We start from the raw sequence: 23,107 nt of genomic DNA, 5'->3' as shown, positions 1-23,107 counted from the left end.
CATTTTTGCCCGGGGAGCTATCAGCCAGCGGAGAGATCTGTAAGAAGAGATAAGACCCTAAGGGAAGTACGAGGCAGAGCCTTCCGCGGCCCGCGCCCTGGCGGACCCAAGTCAGCGGCGGAGACAGCGACCACCCCGCTCCAGCGTGGAGCAGTAGCAACGGCGTGGCCCGTGGAGCCCCGCCTCTCGCAGGCAACCACAGAGAAGCCGGACTGGGCCACGTCTAGGAAGAGGTAGGAAAGGATCGGCGCATCATTTCTCCAACGGGAAAGGATGTGTTTGCGGACCAATAAGTCGCCGAGAATAACACCCGCCCACGCGCCTGCCTAGCCAATCGGCTAGGAGCAGCGAGGCTAGGGCGCTGCGGCCCCGTGGACCAGCGCAGTATGGCGGGCGGGGCCCAGGAGGTGCTCACACTGCAGTTGGGACGTTTTGCCGGTTTCGTGGGCGCGCACTGGTGGAACCAGCAGGTGAGGTCGGCGGGCAACTGCCCCCGAGGGGCCCTTCGGGATCTACACTCCCGACGATCAGCCGGCCTGCCTCGTCCTCTCTGCTTCCCCAGGATGCTGCGCTGGGCTGAGCGACCGATGCCAAGGAGCCCCCGGGAGAGCTGTGCCCCGACGTCCTGTATCGTACGGGCCGGACGCTGCACGGCCAGGAGACCTACACGCCGCGACTCATCCTCATGGATCTGAAGGGTGAGGTGGTGGCAGAGTTAGCCGATGCCCCTTATTTCCCTTCCGCGTGCCTAGTCCTTGCGCTGCCGTTATCTTCAAGACCCTCCCACCTTACCGAGCTCCAGGACCGGAGATGAGGAGCTGAGCACAACATGCCAACACTCGAGGGGCCCACGACAGTTGCTCAAGAGCCATTTCGGGAATAGGCTGCTAAGCCCTGGAGACAGTGAGGACTTGAACTGCAGCACTCCTGTCAGACCCCTGGATGTGGTTCCCCCCGCGTCCCACAGCTAATGACTAAGCTGGGAACCGAAAGATGGAATCTAGATTCTCCTAAGCCAAGGTTTTTCCCCCAACTAGTGTATATCCCAGAAAGCTTGGAAGAGCCAAGTGCTGGAGAGATGGTGACAGCAGGTTGTCAGGTGATCAGAGGAAGGTTAGCTAGAGGGGAAGGGTGCCCAGGCTTTGACCTAACATTGTCTCTGTTATTTCTGTACAGGTAGTTTGAGCTCCCTAAAAGAGGAAGGTGGACTCTACAGGGACAAACAGTTGGATGCTGCAATAGCATGGTGTGTAACTGATGTATGGATAAGGGTGGGGGATCGTGTATGTACGCAGAACGCTGGATAACTCTGATCAGAGTGCAGTTTCTTTGATCAATCTCCAAACTCTTTCAGGCAGGGGAAGCTCACCACACACAAAGAGGAACTCTATCCCAAGAACCCTTATCTCCAAGACTTTCTGAGTGCAGAGGTGAGGGCCTCTGTCCTGAACTTTTTAACCCAGTGCTACAACCCAAGGGTCTCCATAGGGGCAGGTAAACGGGGATTTTAATCATTTTAAATGTCTTAGAATGGTATTTTTGGAAAAAGCACTCCTTTTCCTAAGGACTGCGACTCGGTGAACAGAAAGGAAGCTATGCGCTGTGGCCAGCCAACTCAAGGAGGATGAAGCAACCTTTGCCTCTAAACTGCCTGGAACTAAATGTCGATTTTTCTGACCCCTCCCAGGGAGTGCTGAGTAGTGATGGTGTTTGGAGGGTCAAATCCATTCCCAATGGCAAAGGTGAGACTTCTCCAGATACTGATGGATGGGGGTTTGGGTAGAGCAGAAACGTGGAGAAAGGTACATTTCCTCTGCTTGTCTTCAGGTTCCTCACCACTCACCACCGCTACAACTCCAAAACCACTTATCCCTACAGAGGCCAGCATCAGGGTCTGGTCAGACTTCCTCAGAGTCCATCTCCATCCCCGGAGCATCTGTATGATTCAGAAGTACAACCACGATGGGTATGGGGACCCCAGAGGCTTTGAGGCAAGAAACATGGGTCCCCACCAATGCAGGATGAGGCTCTTGAGGCCATCTTCCCTGCCCTTCCCCAGGACAAGAGGCTGAGGAGTTGAGGGAAGAGATGTAAGTCTTGGATCGTGTTTACTTGTGGCAGGGAAGCAGGTCGGCTGGAGGCTTTTGGCCAAGGGGAAAGTGTCCTAAAGGAATCCAAGTACCAGGAAGAGCTGGAGGACAGGCTGCACTTCTACGTGGAGGAATGTGACTACCTGCAGGTAGTGGCGTGGCAATGTGCACTCCAGGGTGGAAGCTCTTCTCATCCTGCTAACTATCTTTCGTCACTCACCCCCGCCCAGGGCTTCCAGATCCTGTGTGACCTGCACGATGGCTTCTCTGGGGTAGGCGCGAAGGCGGCAGAGCTGCTACAAGATGAATATTCGGGATGGGGAATAATAACTTGGGGCCTGCTACCTGGTCCCTACCATCGTGGAGTGAGTGGAACTTGGAGGAGTAAACATTCGAATCCCAGTGGGAGAGTTGCTTAATGCAAACTGCTCTTTTTCTTCACCAGGAGACCCAGAGAAACATCTATCGTCTATTAAACACAGCTTTTGGTCTCGTGCACCTGACTGCTCACAGCTCTCGTCTGCCCCTTGTCCTTGGGTGGGAGCCTGGGCCTGCGACCTGAGCCACCTGTCAACTTCCCTTACCTGCATTATGATGTAAGTCTCGGTGCTCTTGTTCTGACTGCAGCAGGCTACAGGGCCTCCTCATGCTCCCAGTCAGCCGCTGTCTGTTACTGGCTCTGTTCCTGAGGCCCGAGCTTGAACTCAGCTGTGATGTGGCCTCTCAGATCACACTGTCCTATGCTTGTCCAGCCTGGGGTCAAACATACCCCTGATTCGTCCCCTGGGTCTCTCTGGTGTTAACATTCTGCCTCCACACATTCTTTTCCAGGCCCGAGGCCAAGTGCCCGTCTTGGTGTCTTCTTACAGGCCATTCTGCCCTTCCACTGCAGTGCCATCCTGGCTACAGCCCTGGACACAGTCACTGTTCCTTATCGCCTGTGTTCCTCTCCAGTTTCCATGGTTCATCTGGCTGACATGCTGAGCTTCTGTGGGAAAAAGGTATGAAGCTTTGTGAGGGGTTGGGTCAGTGCTGAGAAAATGTCCTATAACGTGTTCTCTTCCATCTGTTTAGGTGGTGACAGCAGGAGCAATCATCCCTTTCCCCTTGGCTCCAGGCCAGTCCCTTCCTGATTCCCTGATGCAGTTTGGAGGAGCCACCCCATGGACCCCACTGTCTGCATGTGGGGAGCCTTCTGGAACACGTTGCTTTGCCCAGTCAGTGGTGCTGAGGGGTACAGACAGAGCATGCCACACAAGGTGAGAGCTGTTGGTCCTTAGGAGTCCTTGTCAGATTTTTGTTTCATGTCCTTTTCCCCCTAATTTCTCGGGCATTCTAATGATGTTGTTCCCTCCCCACCCCTTAAAAAGGATAAAAAAAAAAAAAGGGCTTTGAATATCTTGATCCAGCTGATGGCCTGATAACATAAAAATTCTTAAGTTTCTTGGGCTAGGCATGGTGGCTGACGCCTGTAATCCCAGCACTTTGGGAGGCTGAGGTGGGCAGATCACCTGAGGCCAGGAATTTGAGACCAGCCTGACCTACATGGTGAACCCCATCTCTACTAAAAACATAAAATTAGCCAGGCATGGTGGCACATGCCTGTAATCCCAGCTACTTGGGAGGATGAGGCAGAAGAATTGTTTGAACCTGGGAGGTGGAGGTTGCAGTGAGCCGAGATCACACCATTGCACTCCAGTCTGGGCAACAAGAGCAAAACTCTCTCTCAAAAAGAAAAAGAATTCTTAGTTTGTTATTCATGCTGCCACAGACTAATGGTGGTTTTGGCTTTGTTCTGGCAGCCAGCTCACCCCAGGGACACCTCCACCCTCTGCCCTTCATGCATGTACCACTGGGGAAGAAATCTTGGCTCAGTATTTACAACAGCAGCAGCCTGGAGTCATGAGGTCAGTGTAACGGTTGCTCCTGCCCTTCTTGCCAACCGCAACCCTCCCTTGACTTCTTACGCACTTAATGGCTGTTCTCTGCCCCCACAGTTCTTCCCATCTGCTGCTGACTCCCTGCAGGGTGGCTCCTCCTTACCCCCACCTCTTCTCAAGCTGCAGTCCACCGGGTATGGTTCTGGATGGTTCCCCCAAGGGAGCAGGTATGTAGGAGGTGAAGAAAACTGAGATTTCAAGTATGGGAGAGTTTTTACTATCTCCATTCCTGGATTAAAAGTGCTGAAAAAGTCCACAGTTAAACATTCCTTTATTCACCCTATGGCTCCCAAGAAAAGCATTCTTCCTCTGGAGTACTGGTGTACTAAGGGGACAATACACCAAATTTGTTGAGTTTACAATCAAGTCTACTAAGGTTGGACTTCCTTATCAGTTTGGCAGAGTCCCAGGGCAGAATAATCATCCATCTACAGGTCTCTGTTTCCTCTCCCTCCACAGCAGTGGAGAGCATCCCAGTGTTTGGGGCACTGTGTTCCTCTTCGTCCCTGCACCAGACCCTGGAAGCCTTGGCCAGAGACCTCACCAAACTCGACTTGCGGCGCTGGGCCAGCTTCATGGATGCTGGAGTGGAGCACGATGACGTAGCAGAGCTGCTGCAGGAGCTACAAAGCCTGGCCCAGTGCTACCAGGATGGTGACAGCCTCGTGGACTAAAGTTCCCAGTGTGGGAGAAAGGAGCTAGTTTGCAATAAAAACAGCTGGATGCAGGAGCCCAGTGTCTTCATGCAGAGGAGCTCAATGTCGCGGGACTAGCTACACCAACATATGCACTTTTTACATTTAGAAACACTGTGATTAGACCACAGAACAATAAATATGTGCCATCAGACCAAAAAAAAGTAGAGAAAGGAGCTGAACTCCACTCTCGATGCTATTTACAGAGGACATCTGTAAAGTCTTCATAAAAGACCTTGAATGATGCCTAGGATGGCAGAGCCCCTGGGTCCTACTCCATCCTCCAGCCTTTGTCCTTGTCCTGGCCTCCTGCTCTCCAGATCTGTAAACTGGGCTCAAGGACTGTACAGGCAGAGTACAACTACCCGCCTCCCCGGTGCCAGGGCGCCTGTTGGGTTTGGTCCTGTGTAGATGATTCCCAGAGTCTCATTCATCCAGCTCCTCTTCAGACAGAAGGTCCCCATGGTCAGACAGCTGGTCTGCATTGCTGGTACTGGTTGCATCATCCTCATCCTCAGAGCTGGCTTCACAGGCAGTGTGGAAGAGCTGCATGAGTTCTCGAAAACGGTGGGAAACCTAAGAAAGGAGGAGGGCTGTATTCACTGGTCTTTTTTTTTTTGTTTTTGAGACGGAGTCTCTCTCTGTTGCTGAGACTGGAGTGCAGTGGCACTGTGTCGGCTTACTGCAACCTCCGTCTCCTGGGTTCAAGCAATTCTCCTGCCTTAGCCTTCAGAGTAGCTGGGATTACAGGCGCCCACCACCACGCCTGACTAGTTTTTATATTTTTAGTAGAGATGGGGTTTCACCATGTTGGCCAGGCTGGTCTCAAACTCCTGACCTCAGGTGATCCACCCACCTCGGCCTCCCAAAGTGTTGGGATTACAAGAATGAACCACTGCGCCCAGCCTCACTGATGCTTTGTAACAATGTTAACATTTATGAAGCACTATATACTGATTTGAAAAATCTCTTGTTTATTCCTCATAGCAAGGTTGGGAGAGCTATGTCATTATAGATAAGGAAACTCAAGAGGCTAAATGTTTTGCCCAAAGTCACACGCCTCCTAAAAACAAAACTAGAATGGAAACTGGGGCTTCCACTTTAAAATCCTGGCCGGGCGCAGTATCTCACCTATTCCCAGCACTTTGGGAGGCTGAGGCAGGTGGATAACCTGAGGTCAGGAGTTCAAGACTAGCCTTGCCAACATGGTGAAACCCCGTGTCTACTAAAAATAAATAAATTAGCCTGGCGTGGTGGGTGCCTGTAATCCCAGCTACTTTGGGAGAGGCTGAGGCAGGACAATCACTTGAACCTGGGAGGTGGAGGTTGTAGTGAGCTGAGATTGTGCCACTGCACTCCAGCCTAGGCGACGAGTGAAACTGCGTCTAAAATAAATAAATGAATAAAAATTTAAAAATCCTCAAAATCTAGTGTCCTTTCTCTTCTAGAACTACTACCACCCTGATGAGTCAAGCCTTTCCTTAGATCAAACCTTTACAAAAACCACTTATTATCTTGGATATGAAAACTCCTTCTTTGGCCTTTCTGTCTCTTAGTTGGCCACCTCTTTTTGCCAGGTCTTCACCCCAACCCGCACCTACCTCAGCAGGGGTCTTATTTCCCAGCTGCTGGGAGATGATGCTGAAGGTCTGTGGCTGTGCCCCTTGCTCCTGGCACATGGTGAGGATCACACGGTCAGCTTCCCTGTAACCCAGGTATCATGATTAACCCTAGGGAGCCACATGGATGTGGTCTATGCTCTTTTCCAAACACACGTCATCCACCCTTACCTACCTTGTCCACAGGACAACCTTTTCCCCAGTGGAGCTGACCTTGCTGTTGTTGGCACACACCGTAGCTTCTGTGGCCTTTGGCTGCTGTTCCCCCTCTGGACCCTTGGCCTGTGTTCCACTGTCTTTAGCCAAACCCCCTCTAGGGGCTTTGGGAGAAGTCTCTGAGGTGTCAATTCCTGATGGAGATTCATGGACGGGGCACGTCCTGTCTCTTGTCTTCACCCTAGCTCTGCTTGAGGGCAGCCATCTCTCTTGAGTGTCTGGTTTCCCGGATACATGTCTTCTCCCTGCATCTCTGGTCTTTGAGGAAACAGGACTCAGGAAGGAAGCAGGGGGTTCCACGGTACCAGGCAATTTCTCAGTTTCTGATGCATCCCAGACCAGCATCAAAGCCTCTGACTCACTCACTGCCTTTTGGCCCTCCCTCTCTTTCTGAAGTCTGGGGGATGCCTTGGGGCAGGAGCGAACCTCAGGCCCAACCTGGTTTCTCTTAACAGTGTACAGTACAGCTCCAGTTGTGGGGGGAAATTGAGGAGTCTCTGGTGAATGAGGTGGTGGGCCATCCAGGAGGAGCCGTTCTGTAAGAGTCACTTCTCGAGGGGATGACAAAGTGCCCCCCACTGCCAATCCTGCTTAGGAGGAAAATAAGGATCTCAGGGTACTGTCAGGATCAAGATGCACCTAAGCACGAGAAATTACCTGTGGCCAGGTACTGTGCAAAAATTCTAATAAAAAAGAGGGCTGGGCATGGTGGCTCACACCTATAATGTCTGCACTTTGGGAAGCCAAAGTGGTGGGACTGCCAGGAGTTTGAGACTAGCCTGGGCAATATGGTGAGACCCCATCTCTACAAGAAAATATAAATAATAAAAGAGTTGGGTGGAGGTGGGGGGCATAATGTCACTTATGCAAAGATATAAAGTCCTACTGCCAAAGCTGAGAACGGCCCAGTCTTTAGGATGTAGATTACACTAGATTTGGAGATAGGGGGAAGGGTTTTTGGAATAAAACACAAGACAATGTTGAATTGCATGAAATTTGTGGCATTCTTAATTCTGCAAGAGGAGTGAGGCCATATGATAGAAAAAGCCTGAACAACAGAAGGGCTTCCTATGGGTCCATCAGTGAAAGAGGTGGTATATCCATCCCTGAAAAGGCTATTTATCCAGGCTCATGGAGGTTCCTGTCTGGAGTACAGGATAACGAGACTGAGGAACAGAAGGGCTGCGTTGGCAAATCACTCACCTGAAACAGGCATCTCTCCCTTTCTGGTGGTCCTGACAGTCCTGCTCTGGGTGGCCTCAGTGCTCTCCCGCTCCTCTGGGGCTTCCTCTTCCATCATATCCTTGCCCTGCCCAGCTTCCTTAGCACCAGGCATAGGACTAGCCTCTCGGTGGGGGCTGCTGCCCACCAACTCATGGGGCTCCTTGCTCTTGTAGGATTTGCTGTCACAGACCTGCAGGGATGGTCTTCCAGGTCAAAGGTGTTCTGACTGCCTATGTCTTTGGTTGGGGCCCACCAAAGGAAGAAGCCCTGCCTGATGCTCACCAAGTCAACCCACATGCATGTCTGCTCCAACAATTTTGTTGACAGAGTTTCAACTGGGTGCAGTGGTACATGCCTATAAACCTAGTTACTTGGGAGGCTAAGGTGTGAGGATCACTTGAGCCCAAGGGTTCAAGATCAGCCTGGGTAACATAGTAAGACTCTGTCTCTAATGACAAACAAAAAGAAAAGATAGACAGAGACAGGGTCTCAGATGACACAGATTATCTTGCCCAGGCTGGAGTGCAGTGGCTGTTTACACAGGCATGACCATGGTGGTACACTATAGCCTCAGACTCCTCGGCTCAAGTGATCCTCCCACCTGAGCCTCCTGAGTGCCCTGTTGCCCAGCTACTCCTCCAAGGATTTGATTTTTTTTTTTTTTTTTTTTAAACACGGTCTCACTCTGTCACCCAGGCTGGAGCTCAGTGGTATCATCATGGCTCACTGCAACCTCTGCCTCCCTGCTCCAAGGATTTTAAATGGCCCCGAATAGAGTATTGGATTCCACAACTCCTTCTCTCACCAAGAACTGTGTTTTTCCTGCCAACCAACTCCATTCTAGAGAACCAGGATTACCTGTAGAGACTATTTTCACGACAGAGGTTTATTTCATTTTCTAATATCTGAGGGAAATATTTTAACTGGTATTTTGTTTGTCCAATTCCAAAAGCTTTACTCACAGAATTCTCTTTAAAAAACAAAATCTATCACGTATTTCTAGCAGATTCCATTTATTTTGCATATGTACACATATGTGTATACTGAATGTTATTTATATATGTGCCTTTTTAGGAATTCAGTAAGGTACAATTCTTGGTAGCAAACAATCCCCCAGCAGCTCTGATACCCTCGGGACCCTTGATACTTTCCTCACCTTGCTGCTACAGTGGCTACAGCTCCGCCTTTTGCTCTTCTTCAGCTTGGAATCTGGACCTCCTTCATGGCAGGAGCAGGCACAGTCCTTGGCCCCATCTGGCCATTCAGTCTCCTAGGAGATACTTGGGCTTGATTAGCTGCCAAGTTTTTTTTTTTTTTTTTTTTTGAGACAGAGTCTCGCTCTGTGGCCCAGGCTGGGTTGCAGTGGCACAATGTCAGCTCACCGCAACCTCTGCCTCCTGGGTTCAAGGGATTCTCCTGCCTCAGGCTCCTGAGTAACTGGGATTACAGGTATGCGCCACCACACCCAGCTAATTTTTGTATTTTTAGTAGAGACAGGGTTTCACCACGTTGGTCAGGCTGGTCTCGAACTCCTGACCTCTTGATCTGCCCTCCCTCAGCGTCCCAAAGTGCTAGGATTACAGGCATGAGCCACTGTGCCTGGCCATATTTTTGGTACCAAGAGAGGAAGCTAAAGTTGTGAGCCATATGAACACAACACAGCCCACCCTCTCCCCATGCTTTTTTTTTTTTTTTTTGAGATAAGGTCTGGCTCTGTCACCCAGGCTGCAGTGCAGTGTCACATTCATGGCTCACTGCAACCTCTGCCTCCTGGGCTCAAGTGATTTTCCCACCTCAGCCTCCCAAGTAGCTGGGACTGCGCACCACCACGCCTAATTTTTTTTTTTTTTTGAGATGGAGTCTCGCTCTCTCTCCCAGGCTGGAGTGCAGTGGCGTGATCTCAGCTTAGCGCAACTTCCACTCCCCGGGATCAAGCGATTCCCATGTCTCAGCCTCCCAAGTAGCTGGGATTACAGGCGCATGCCACTAAGCCTAATTTTTTTTGTATTTTCAGTGAGATGGGATTTCGCCATGTTGACCAGGCTGGTTTCGAACTCCTGACCTGAAGTAATCCGCCCGCCTTGGCCTTGCAAAGTGCTGGCATTAGAGGTGTAAGCCACAGCACCTAGCCTATAGCTAATTTTTGTATTTTTAGTAGAGATAGGAATTCGCAATGTTACTCTGGCTGGTCTTGAACTCCTGTCCTCAAGTGATCCACCCACGTCGACCTCCCAAAATGCTGGGATTACAGGCATGAGCCACCACGCCCGGACCCCTTCCTCTTTTATGTATCAACTCCTCACATCGCTTGGGGAAATCAATAGCCCAAACTAGATTAAGGCCTATTATGAATCCCTGAAACAATCCCTAAATGACCTAAAGACTGACATATCCCAATTGCCCCAGATGTTTCAAGAAATATTTAAGTCAGACATAATCTGAGGCAAAATCACTGGAGAGCTCCATCATGAGATATAATGTCTTTGTTTCTGTCTCTCTGTGCCTTCAGCTCTCCCATCTCTTCCAATCCCCTTCAGAGAGAACTTTGTACCCATGGAAAGCCTACTCAATGACACTGCTTAATAAACCCAAGACGTAAGTAAGTACCATTATCATCCCAATTTATGATGAAGAAACTGAAACAAAGAGAGGTTAAATACGTTTCCCAAGGTCATACAGCTACTAAGAAGCAGTTTCTCCCCAGAAAAGAGAAAAAACGCTTGGTCAGGAAACATGAATTAAAAAAAAAAAAAAAAATACTGCTTGAAGAGCAGTGACAACCAGTAGACTCCACAGATGGCTTACCTGAGGAGTTCATATCCTAGCACCACCACTTACTAAATATGAGACCCTGACAACAGCCTCTCTGCACTTCAGTTATGTCTTCTGTAAAATGCAAACAAGAGGAATCTCTCCATAGGATTACTGTGAGAATTAAATGTGTCAATAATCCATTAAAATACTTCCCAGAATGCCTGACACTTTGTAATACAACTAAGTATTAGCTGCTATCATTATTATTAATATGGGGAATCTTGGTTCTACTTTCTTTTTTTAATAACAAGCTCATCCTCAATTGGCTCTATTTTCTCACATGAGCAAAAATGAAAAAAGTTGAATTAAGGGTAATAACTCTGAGCTAGACAGAAAAGGGGAAGAAACAAATCCTTCTAACTAGGGAATCCTGGGGCCCATGCAACAACTGCAGTTTTCCCAAAGGCTCTGCATGTCTGTATCAGCCTGACCTTTGGTTTGTTCTCCGTGATCGTCTCAGATCCTAGAGCCTTTGAACTAGAAACCTTGGGCCATAGTAAGCCACAGAAATGTTTACTGAGAAAACGCAAGGCTTGATTCATGAAACACAGATAATTTTCAATAACTTGGCATACCTTATCATGATTTTAGGCCAGGCGTAGTGGCTCACACTTGTAATCCCAGCACTTTGGGAGGCCGAGGCAGGTGGATCACTTGAGGTAAGGAGTTCGAGACCAGCCTGGCCAACATAGTGAAAATCCATCTCTACTAAAAATATAAAAATTTGCTGGGCATGGTGGCTGGCGCCTGTCTGTAATTCCAGCTACTTGAGAGGCTGAGGTGGGAGAATCGCTTGAATCTGGGAGGTGGAGGTTGCAGTGAGCCAAGATTACGCCACTGCACTCTAGTTTGGGTGACAGAGCGAGATTCTGTCTCAAAAACAAACAAACAAAGAAAATACCTTATCATGATTCTGGACCCCGATCTCTTTTTTCCTCTTGTTCTTTGAGGCTGTGGGTATCTTGGGAGGCTCCTCCTCTTCTTCCACATCAGGCAGGGCCACTTCTTCAAAGCCATCAAACTGAGAAGGAGTTGGTGCTGCTGAGCACAGACACCAGGCCAATATCCCTCCCACGTGTGGCCTTCCCCCTTCATAAGGCTACAGCAGCCTTAGGTCCTATACCTCATACTCCTTTTCCTCAGTCCAATTGATCTCTTCAAAGTCACCCATCCGGCTAGCTGCTGGGCGCAAGTGGTCGAAGAAGATAGAAAACTCATCCTGCAGGTGGTCGTGGCCCTTGAGGAGCTGCCACATCTGTGTCTTGAGCTGAGGAGAGTCACAGAGGGAAAAAGGAAGTCTCCAGAGCCTCTCTAGGCTGCCCTTCCCAATCAATCCCACATACTTCCATGTTCTGCTTTCCCAGTCAACTGGGAAACACACAGAGACTCTGCCTGGTAACAAAGAATACTAAAACCTTCTCTTCCTCCTTAGCTGCCTATAGGGGAAGGGTACTAATACTAGATTTGATTTCTAATGATTCCACTCTCCACTCCACCCTACTGATCTCCAGCTAGGGCACTATTCCAAGCAGAGCAAGGAGGTAGGGCCCCTCCCAGGTCCCAGAACCTCCTTCGCTGAACATCCCTTCCAGGACATCCATGGCATCCCTGAGCCTGTGAAGATCAGACAGGCTCCGGTTTCAGGTAGCAATCCCTCCCTATCCCAGTGCTTTATGCTTTGGGTGAGCCTGAAAAGTCCTTGCCTTTTTCATCTCCTCCAGGAAGCCCATGAGCCTCCAGAGGCAAAAAGGTATGGAGTAGGTTGGGGAAAGAGACAAGGGAAAGGCCTAAGGCCCGGAAGACAACAGGAAGAAAGCAGGACAGGAAAGAATACCTCGGTGATCTCCTGGGGAAGGCAGTCTGCACAGCCTTGGAGGACCTTGATAATCTTCTGGTGGTGTGAGGGGTTCTCTGCAAAGCAAATCTCCAGCTGCCGAAGGAACTTGCGGCTCTTCTCAAAAGCCTGCTGCTCCTCAAACTACCAGAGTGGAAAGTGGGCAAAAGAGGAGTCATGATACAGCTAGAGCAGGACTTGAGGGTTCTAAGGATAAGAACTAGTGGACTAGGACACAAGAGATGACAGAACCCTGGTTTAAAATTCTAGTTTACAACTATGAGATCTAATTAAAAACCCTAACCTCCATCCACCTTGGGCCACTGGTGGGTAGCCACCCAAAGCAATTAAGATGTGAGCAACAGCTTCAAGAGATGTATATATTTCAAGTTGTTTGCTGTTTTATGGATTGTGAAATCAGACACCAAAATTCATATGATACTTTAGAGTTTATATTACAAAGAATTTTCAGGCTGCACAAGGTGGCTCATAGCTGTAATCCCATGTTGGGAGGCCAAGGCAGGAGGATCGCTTAAGGCCAGGAGTTCAAGAACAGCAACATACTGAGACTACGTCTCTACAAAAAAATTTAAAAATTAGGCAGGGGTCGTGGTGTACACCTGTAGCTCGAGCTACTTGGGAGGCTAAGGCAGGAGGATCCCAGGGGCCTGTGTTGTCCAGGCTCATCTCAAACTCCTGTCTACAGGCCAGCTGTGGTGGCTGATGCCTGTAATCCCAGCACTTCGGGAAGCCGAGGTAGGCAAATCACCTGAGGTCAAGAGTTCGAGACCAGCCTGACCAACATGGTGAAACCTCATCTCTACTAAAAATACATAAATTAGATAGGTGCGGTCGTGCATGCCTGTAATCCCTGCTACCCGGAAGGCTGAGGCAGGAGAATCACTTGAACCTGGGAGGCAGAGGTTGCAGTAAGTAGAGATCGCACCACTGCACTCCAGCCTGGGTGACAGAGTGAGACTTTGCCTCAAAAAACAACAACAATAAAATAACAACAACAAAACTCCTGGCTACAAGGGATCCTCCCACCTTAGCCTCCCAAAGTGCTGGGATTACAGATGCCAGCCACTGTGCCTGGCCATTGTCTCTCTCTTTTCTGTTTTTGAGACAAGGTCTTGCTCTTGTCACCCAAACTGGAGTGTAGTGGAGCAATCATGGCTGAGTGAAGCCTCAACCTCTCAGGCTCAAGTGGTCCTCCCACCTCAGCCACCCAAATAGCTGGGACCAAAGGTGTGCACCACCACACCCAGTTAGTTAATTTTTTTATTTTATGTAAAGATGGGGTCTTGCTATGTTGTCCAGGCTGGCCTCCCAAAGTGCTGGGATAACAGGTGTGAGCCACCATACCTGGCTGACATTATCTCTTTAAAAAATTTTTTTGGCCAAGTGTGGTGGCTCACACCTGTAATCCCAGCAATTTGGGAGGCTGAGGTGGGCAGATCACCTGAGGTCTGGAGTTCGAGACCAGCCTGACCAACATGGAGAAACCCCGTCTTTACTAAAAATACAAAATTAGCCAGGCGTGGTGGCGCATGCCTGTAATCCCAGCTACTCGGGAGGCTGAGGCAGGAAAATCGCTTGAACCCAGGAGGCGGAGGTTGCAGTGAGCCGAGATCACGCCACTGCACTCCAGCCTGGGCAACAAGAGTGAAACTCCATCTCAAAAAAAAAAAATTTTTTTTTTTTGTTCACATATACACTGATTGGAACCTCATAATAATACCAGAAGAGAAAATGGGCATCACACATTATATGCAGAACTACCCCACTGTCATTTAACCCCAATAAAACTCTTAGAATAATCCCGTTCCTCCCTTTGTTCCTATTTTTATGACAATAAGTCCAGGACTACTGGGATATCCCTCATGTTTAGCCTCCTATTCTGCAACATTTCACACGTTACCATACCACAGTGGCCTTCCCAGACCGCTGTGTATAAAACCACCCCTCTAGTTTCCTTTCCTGCTTTATTTTTCTGTAAAACATGATCACTATAAAACATTGTATACTATATATTTTGCTGTTTATATTTATTTTTATAATTTATATTTTATATATGCTATATATATATATATGTTTTCTGGAGTATCATCTGAATTTCCTCATGATAACGTAAGCTCCACGAGGGCAGGAATTTTAGTCTTTTGTAATTACTATATTCCTAGCAATCGAGGTCAGGAATTGCTAGGAATTCCTGACAGTTAGGAGGCACCTAACAAATATTTGTTAAATGAATGTCTGGCTTGATACCAGTGAGAAGCAGAGAGCATATGACTCACCTAAGGTGTCCTTTGGCAACTATAGGTAAAACCCTCTCATTTATCATGTAAAGAAAATGGGAGAATGGGATTGGAAAGATAATACCCTGAAAAGACAGAGGCTTTTATCACTCTGGGCTAGGGGATGGCTGTGTGTCTGGAAGGAGCTGGGAGACTGAAACAGTCTTATTCAACCCCATTCAATCCCAGTCTCACTCTGACCCAGAAGTCCCAGTGTACTTCTTTTCCCCATTCACTTACTAATCCACAGGCCAGAGCTTGCTCAGGTAACAGGAAAGCAGCAAAGTCTTTCAACAGCTGAGGCCAGTCTTGGAGCAGAATTTGCAGGCTTTTGTAGAGATCTACAGCTGTCTGTCTCTGGGTACTTGACTCAAATTCATAGATGACTTGAAGGAAGTCTTCATACTTGCCAGGGATATGTTGTAGGGCTTCTCGCACCTACACGGGAAGACTTTCAATCATCAACACCCTTTATTTGGGCCACAACAAGCAATAAGGGTACAAGGGAGAAGGCAGGGTTATGGTTAGAGAGCTCCAAGAATTATCCATCAGAGGCTGTGCCTCCAACAGATCTTAACATCTGACTGTTAATGGAAGACACAGAGCAATAGGCAAGGTAAAGATCTTTTTCTGAGAGTGAGCAAGTGAAAAATCATCTTCCAAGTTCTACAGTTCTACCCACAAAACCAAGCAATGCTTTTCTCTAGGTCACAGCCCTAACCTTTCCTTACTGATTACAGCCCCATAATGAAATAGGTAACATGTGTTTGTACATGTATTTCAGCATGGGCGTAATTTGAGAGTAAATAATACATAAGTTAGGAATGTCAGTAAAACATTAGGGGATAAGAAAAAGCTATGATTATCATTGCCAGTATTCTGCTTTCCAGGGGGATAAAGGAATCAGGTGGTTACCAAGAGAAGGACATAGTTCTCCAGGACACTACCAAGAAGTGGTTAGCTTACGTGTGGTTTTTTTTTTTTGTTTTTTTTTTTTTGAGACAGGGTCTCATTCTGTTGCCCAGGCTGGAGTGCACTGATGCAATCATGGCTCACTGCAGTCTCAACCACCTGGGCCCAAGTGATCCTCCCACCTCAGACTCCCAAAGTACCTAGGACCACAGGCATGCACCACCATGCTTAGCTCACTTTTTTTTTTTTTATTTTTGTAGAGATGGAGGTCTCCTATGTTGCCCAGGCTTGTCTTGTCTTGAACTCCTGGACTCAAGGATCCTCCTACCCCAGCCTCCCAAAGTGCTGGCATTATATGCAAGGGCCACAACGCCCAGCCTGGTTCATTTTTTTTTTTTTTTTTTTGAGACAGAGTCTCGCCCTGTCACCAAGGCTGGAGTGCAGTGGTGCGATCTCGGCTCACTGCAAACTCCGTCTCCCAGGTTCAAGTGATTCTTGTGCCTCAGCCTCCCCCATAGCTAGGATTACAGGCGCCCACCACCACACCCGGCTAATTTTTGTATTTTAGTAGAGACAGGGTTTCACCATGTTGGTCAGGCTGGTCTCTAACTCCTGACCTCAGGTGATCCACCCACCTCGGCCTCCCAAAGTGCTGGGATTATAGGTGTCAGCCACCACGCCCAGCTGGTTCATGTCTTAAGAGCAATGTATTTCCCTGAAATCCACTTGCTGGCCAGTGTACCCACTATCTTTCTTCTCAAGCCAAAGGTTCTATAAAGGTCCTTATCAGCGCACCCAGTAAAGTCACAACCTCCCACTGATGATGGTGGTATCATCTTTCTGCCAATCTCTGGTCAACAGAAGGATGATGGCAGGGTACTAACAATAAACACACTTATGATTGAATTCTATGTCTCCTTGTGGTTCTGTCACAGAGATCTTTTGCCAGAAAAGCCAAGATAGAGGAATATGAAGCCTGTTGCATAGCCTGAAAAACAGACTTTATTTTGAAAAACATCTCCCTTGAAGAAGCAGCCACATTCATAGAGACTGGCAATAACAGGAAGCAGCATTTGCCTACCCTGGTCAGATAAGCTTGGGCAAAGGCCAAGTCCTTCTGCTCCCTGAGTGGATCTCGCTCGAGAATGTCCTCATCATACAGCAACAGCAGCTTGGAGGTGTCCTTGCTGGCCCGAGCCCGACTTCCCCGCTTGTTGCGAGCTCGATGATTGTTCCGGCCTTTTCCAGCAGCTTTGATGCTCTCTCCTTGTAGCACACATGAAAAGGATTGTTTCCCTGTCCCTGCAACCCGTGCTCTTCCCATTCCACCACATGCACCACCCCAGCCAAATCCTATTCAATATTATGGAGCAATTCAAGGAAAAGGTTTTTGGGAAAATGGTATGAGAACTAAGTCCATCAAGTCAGCTTTACGCAGAGTCTGCAGTGTAACTGCCTTAATTGGGATGACAACAAGATAATCAGCTACTTCATATTGAGAAAGGAAGTCTAAAGAGCAAGTGTGGCTTCTGTAGTGCTTTTGAGAGACTATGTCTTGATGAGGAACAAGCAGTGTTTTCTGAAATAAACATGGGTCTTAGCCCCACACATGACAGATAAGGTAACAATCAGTTTAACAAAGTGAACTGCCAGGCACAGTGGCTCACGCCTGTAATCCCAGCACTCTGGGAGGCCGAGGCGGGTGGATCATAAGGTTAGGAGTTCGATACCAGCCTGACCAACATGGTAAAACCCCACCTCTACTAAAAATACAAAAATTAGCTGGGTGTGGGGGCAGATGCCTGTAATCCCAGCTACTCAGGAGGGTGAGGCAGGAGAATCGCTTGAACCTGGGAGGCAGGGGTTGCAGTGAGCCGAGATCGCACCACTGCACTCCAGCCTGGGCGACAGAGCAAGACTCCGTCTCAAAAGAAAATAAAAAAATTAAAAAAAAGAAAGAAAGTGAACGAAGCTAATATAAATCTAGCAACGGATGAGAATCGAATTAAAAATTTCTGAGTATCTGTTCTCCACAAAGATACCACATTAAACATGTTTTGGGGGAGTGGGGTTGCAGAAGAGATCCAGAGGGTTTCCTCTGGAAATCCTCCACCTGGTTTATAAGCTACCCACCCTGCACACTGTCCTCTAGACAATGAGGTTAAGTGAGAATGGTCCTTCAGTATAGGTTTGCCTAGCTCACCTGGTGGAGTTCTGCTGGTCTCCACTTCTGGAGCAGTCTCAGGTGAGGCAAAAGTAGAAGGAGGCTTCTCAGCAGAGTCTCCAACTGCTTCATCCGTCATTTCATCCTCTTTCTGCAGGCTTTCCATTCCTTCTGCTTCTTCTTCCTCCTCTTCTTCTGGCTCAGAGTTCTCCTCCTGAGAATTCTCTTCTTCAGACTCACCCTCCTGACTCATGCGCCTTTCAGATGCCAGCCAAGTCAGTTTCTCCATTGTTTCCTGTAAAACCCTCCGAAGAGTACTTATAATGGCTCTTAGTGGCTCATGAATTGCAAACAACACAAAGCTATATCAGGATAATCTGAAGTTAAACAATGGGGAGCCCACTACAGCTGTCTTGAGGGGAATTCCTTGAGTTATGAAATCCCAGCAATGGGCCAGGTACAGTGGCTCACGCCTGTAATCCTGACACTTTGGGAGGCCGAGGTGGGTGGATCACTTGAGGCCAGGAGTTCAGGACCAGCCTTGCCAACATGATGAAACCACATCTCTACTAAAAATACAGAAATTAGTCAGGCATGGTGGTACATGCCTGTAATCCCAGCTACTTGGGAGGTTGAGGCATGAGAATTGCTTGAACCCGGGAGGTGGAGGTTGCAGTGAGCTGAAATTATGCCACTGCACTCCAATCTGGGAGACAGAGTAAGACTCCATCTCAAAACAAAAACAAAAACAAACAAACAAAAAAACCACACACAAAACAAGACAAAAAAAAGAAATCCCAGTGATAGCTGACATTCGGCCTGACAGCAGGAGAGGGGAAGAAGTTCCCTTTTACAAACTTCTGTAACCTGAAGATAGTTTTCAGGCTGGAGTGCGATGGTGCAATCTTGGCTCACCGCAACCTCTGCCTCCCCGGTTCAAGCAATTCTCCTGCCTCAACTTCCTGAGTAGCTGGGATTACAGGCATGTGCCACTACGCCCAGCTAATTTTGTATTTTTAGTAGGGATGGAGTTTCTTCATGTTGGTCAGGCTGGTTTTGAACTCCCGACCTCAGGTGATCTGCCCGCCTTGGCCTCCCAAAGTGCTGGGATTTATAGGCGTGAGCCACCGTGCCCAGCTATTTACTTTTTTTTTTTTTTTTTTTTTTTTTTTTGAGACAGAGCCTTGCTCTGTTGCCCAGGCTGGAGAGCAATGACGTGATCTCGGCTCACTGCAACCTCTGTCTCTCGGGCTCAAGCGATTCTCCTGCCTCTGCCTCCCAAGCAGCAGGGATTACAGGTGTCCGCCACCATGCCTGGCTAATTTTTGTGATTTTTAATATAGATGGGGTTTTACCACGTCGGCCAGGCCAGTCTGAAACTCCTGGCCTTGTGATCCACCCACCTCAGCCTCCCAAAGTGCTGGGACTACAGGAGTGAGCCACCAAGCCCAGCCTATTACTATTTTTTAAGGCATTTAAAGTATGGTCAGGTGATTCAATTTAATGTGTAAACGAGTTTAATATAATAAGTAAAATTTCATCCTTTCCATCTCATTTCACCTCAACACCACAATCATGTCCCATAATGCATTCACAAATCAAATACAAATGATTTTAGGACTATCCATAGTGCAGCAAGCAAGCAGGTGGCATATCAATATGTGAAACATATTACTGAGTCCACGAAATACTTGAGAATATTCTCCAGCTCTCACCTGGAGTTCTGGGACAGAAAGCACAGATTCCTCAGAAGCTGATGACATTTCATCTTCCTCATCTTGGGTGAGGTCATCAAAGTCCTCTTCTTCCTCTTCTTCTGGCCCATTCTTCTCTCCTCCAGTTTCTGGCCCAACTGGAGTCCCCACTGACTGACCATCAACACTGGATGAATCTTCTGGCTTCCCTGGGGGGCTACTAAGCCTCACTTCAGGATCCATTGAGGACAAAGCATTCTTTGATGATCCTTTGTTCACATCTGTCCCTGAGGTTCCTTCATCAGGGGGCTCTTGAGAAGATGAAGGGGTTTTAGTTGGCTGACTCCTCTCCTCTTCCTTCTGTAAGACTGTCTGTTTTGTTACTTCTCCAGCACTGCTCAACTCCTCGCTTGGGGCACCAGTGTCCAATTCCACAGCATGTTCCACTTTGATGTCATCACAAATATCTCGCTCAGGGGATCCACTGATTTCCTCTCTAGCTTCTTCAGGTTCCATCTTGACAATTTCCTCTAAATCCCCAGGGGTAGGGTTGTTTAGAGACTCCTGGATGCCCTGAGGGAGCGGCTCCAGAGCTTGCCTTCCCTCCTCTGTTTTCACAACGGTCCAGCGACAGGCACTATTCTCTGACAATCCTTCTTGGCACTCTGCATCTGCTAGTGGAGGCCCTGGGCTATGTTCCACTTTCGGGAAAACAGTAGCAGAGAGAGGAGATAGTTCCTGGGGCTCTAATTTGGGTTCTAGGCCCTGAAAGGCATTTTCCCCATCAGCCACAGCACAAGCAATGTCCACATTCACGTGGGCCTTATCTTCAGGGGTGGATGGTATAGGAAGATTCACAGAATTGCCAGAAACAATTAAGGGTGAGACAGAGGAGGCCACAAGGGACTGGTTCAATGGACAGGGGAAGGAAGTAGGGTTAACCAAGAGGGTGGTGATGGGAATAGTCTGGGGACTCTGGGCCACAGCTGCATTGACAGGCTGGATCATGTTACAGCCACCGCCAAGGCTCACAATCTTCACAGTGGTAGCAGGAACAGTGAAGATAACAGATGCAGGGTGGTGGATAACAGGGGCAGGTTTCATACAGGGAGAGGCCTTGACTCCTCTTCTCTTTGAGGGTCTGCGTCTCACATATGGCTTTCGAAACTTAGAAGGGGCAAGGGAGGGCAGCATTACCTTGGGCACAGGGGCAGAAGAGAGCAAAGTCTGGGACTCAGACAGAGGGAAGCTTGTCCTGGCCTCAGGGGGCATAGCAGGCAGTGCTGCAGGAGACTCAAAACTCTCACCTCCACTGACCCCCAGTGGAGGGACACCTGGAACTGTCTGTAAAACAGTGGCTGGCTGTATTGGGTGAGGAATCCGGAGCATCATTTTGCTCGGAGGGGCTTCTGAATGAGTTGATCGGGCTGGTGTTTTCCCAGGGTTGAAGCTGGGCTGGAGAGAGGGGCTGGGTTGGATAAGGAGGGGCTTCAGGACTGATGAACGCTTCTGTCTCCAAGCCTTCCTGGGGAAACGGGTGGCAACTGGCTTCAGTTTCAGGACTACACCCTTAGGCAATAGCAGCGGGTACCGAGTTTCACTCCCCAACTCCAAATTGTCTTTTTCTAGGCTTCGATCTGAGTTGATCTCAGTGGTTCCAGTCACATTTCCTACCTCTCTAGCACCATCAGCCATGTGCCGCAGTTCTTCCTGGATGGATGGCAGACTGGCCTATTGGAAACAAGAACACTCTGATCCAGCATATGTCAGAATTTGGGAAAAAGAGGCTTGGCACAATGGCTCACGCCTGTAATCCCAGCACTTTGGGAGGCTGAAGTGGGCAGATCATTTGAGGTCAGGAGTTCAGGATGAGCCTGACCAACACGGTGAAACCCCATCTCTACTAAAAATACAAAAATTAGCTGGGTGTGGTGGCATGTGCCTGTAATCCCAGCTACTCAGGAGGCAGAGGCAGGAGAATCACTTGAACCTGGGAGGCAGAGGTTGCGAGAAGCCGAGATCGCACCTTAGCCTGGGTGGACAGAGCAAGACTCTGTCTCAAAAACAAAACAAAACAACAACAAAAAAAGAATTTGGGAAAAACAATAGGGCTTTCTAGGTTTTAGAGACCTTAGACAGTCTCAAGGCATCTTTCCAAGAAGGGTCTCTCTGCATATCAAATCTACAAAGACCACATTCTAATTATACACTTTAGAAACTTCTGTGAATTTCCTTTAGCAAATTATTATTTTACCTATTATTTTGAAAATGCTGTAGAATCACCCAGAGAAGGGCAGAAAAGTAAGGGAAGAAAGGTGAATCAGGAAGATTTCTAAAGTCCTAGTTCTACAACTAAAGCATTAGACGATTAAGGAAGCCCTTGATATTCTCTCAGAACTTTCAGTGACCTTCTGCCTCCTACAGACTTCAAGGAAGAGGGCTGTACCTTTAACCAGAATGGGAGCCGGTGTTCTTCTCTCTCTATAGGTGGCTTCCACTGATGTGGCTGGATCTCTTCACAGCATTTTACTAGGACTGGCAGCTGTTTGGTCTTCTTATAAAACTTAACATGAAAAAAATGCGCATGAATTACATTCCTTCTGGAAACACTGTCCTCTGTCAGGCTGGTGAATGGGGTGGTGGTGGATCAAGAGAAACACACACACACACACACACACAAAAGACCACATACACAAACATCCATGAATGCACATATATAAATAGCATATGCTGAATACTTGTACATTTCAAATTAAACTAATCTCTATTTAAATATTTCACGATTATTCAATATTTTCTAACTGATGATCTCTATTCTGGTTGCCAGGAAGGGGAGAGTTTAGGTCACAGAGAGAAAAGGAAGCAGATGCTCAGAGCAATCTTATGTAAGATTTGTTCTTGATCAACAGCTGCAAAGACAACATCGTAATCTATACCTTGGACACATGAAAGCTTCCTTTTAAGCAAATGATGGTGTGAAAGGCATTAGAAGAGAAGGGGGAAAAAAAAGAGCCTGAGAAAGTTCAATTTTAAGAGTAAATGAAGGCTGGGCGTGGTGGTTCATGCCTGTAATCCCAGCACTTTCGGAGGTGGGCAGATTACCTAAGGTCAGGAGTTCAAGACCAGACTGGCCAACATGGCAAAACCCCTATCCCTACAAAAATACAAAAATTAGCCAGGCATGGTGGCACGCACCTGTAATCCCAGCTACTCAGGGGGCTGAGGCAGGAGAATTGCTTGAACCTGGGAGGTGGAGGTTGAGGTGAGCTGAGATCAGAGACAGTGCCACTGCACTCCAGCCTGGGTGACACAGTGAGACTCCGTCTCAAAAAAAAAAAAAAAAAAGAATAGGCCAGGCGCGGTGGCTCACCTTGTAATCCCAGCACTTTGGGAGGTTGAGGTGGGCAGATCACGAGGTCAGGAGATTGAGACCATCCTGGCTAACATGGTGAAACCCCGTCTCTACTAAAAAATACAAAAAATTAGCCAGGCGTGGTGGCTGGTGCCTGTAGTCCCAGCTACTCAGGAGGCTCAGGCAGGAGAATGGCATGAACCTGGGAGGCGGAGCTTGCAGTGAGCCGAGATCACACCACTGCACTCCAGCCTGA

General features: G+C 48.2%; 2 protein-coding genes across 9 annotated transcripts in view; one reads left to right on the top strand and one right to left on the bottom strand.

Annotated features, from left to right (window-relative positions):
- Positions 1 to 324: 324 nt before the first annotated feature.
- On the top strand, positions 325 to 6,151 carry LOC457372 (misato homolog 2). The gene is given in 15 exon segments (XM_009433665.5): positions 325 to 470; positions 563 to 698; positions 1,177 to 1,246; positions 1,355 to 1,430; positions 1,688 to 1,742; positions 1,828 to 1,966; positions 2,122 to 2,239; positions 2,321 to 2,455; positions 2,536 to 2,603; positions 2,605 to 2,686; positions 2,960 to 3,091; positions 3,165 to 3,349; positions 3,893 to 3,997; positions 4,088 to 4,197; positions 4,490 to 6,151. Coding segments are annotated over 15 exon segments (1,710 nt in total). The 5' UTR covers positions 325 to 386; the 3' UTR covers positions 4,705 to 6,151.
- The window catches only part of GON4L (gon-4 like), a 110,488-nt gene continuing 91,665 nt past the window's right edge, over positions 4,285 to 23,107 (bottom strand). For 4 of the 8 annotated variants that reach the window (XM_054672179.2, XM_024348819.3, XM_054672184.2 and 1 more), the window contains exons 20-32: positions 21,946 to 22,062; positions 19,521 to 21,230; positions 17,845 to 18,100; positions 16,723 to 16,907; positions 14,970 to 15,167; positions 12,433 to 12,576; positions 11,722 to 11,865; positions 11,500 to 11,619; positions 8,941 to 9,054; positions 7,764 to 7,974; positions 6,520 to 7,147; positions 6,327 to 6,429; positions 4,285 to 5,301 (exon numbers count right to left, since the gene is read on the bottom strand). In XM_054672179.2, the coding sequence (XP_054528154.2) occupies positions 5,152 to 5,301; positions 6,327 to 6,429; positions 6,520 to 7,147; positions 7,764 to 7,974; positions 8,941 to 9,054; positions 11,500 to 11,619; positions 11,722 to 11,865; positions 12,433 to 12,576; positions 14,970 to 15,167; positions 16,723 to 16,907; positions 17,845 to 18,100; positions 19,521 to 21,230; positions 21,946 to 22,062 (4,080 nt within the window). In that variant the 3' untranslated portion in view covers positions 4,285 to 5,151. The other 4 variants (XM_063812306.1, XM_063812301.1, XM_063812298.1 and 1 more) reach the window with 2 other exon arrangements.

Source organism: Pan troglodytes, chromosome 1 (genome assembly GCF_028858775.2).
Source record: "Pan troglodytes isolate AG18354 chromosome 1, NHGRI_mPanTro3-v2.0_pri, whole genome shotgun sequence".
Lineage (NCBI taxonomy): Eukaryota > Metazoa > Chordata > Mammalia > Primates > Hominidae > Pan > Pan troglodytes.
This window is presented reverse-complemented; position numbering and strand designations above follow the sequence as displayed.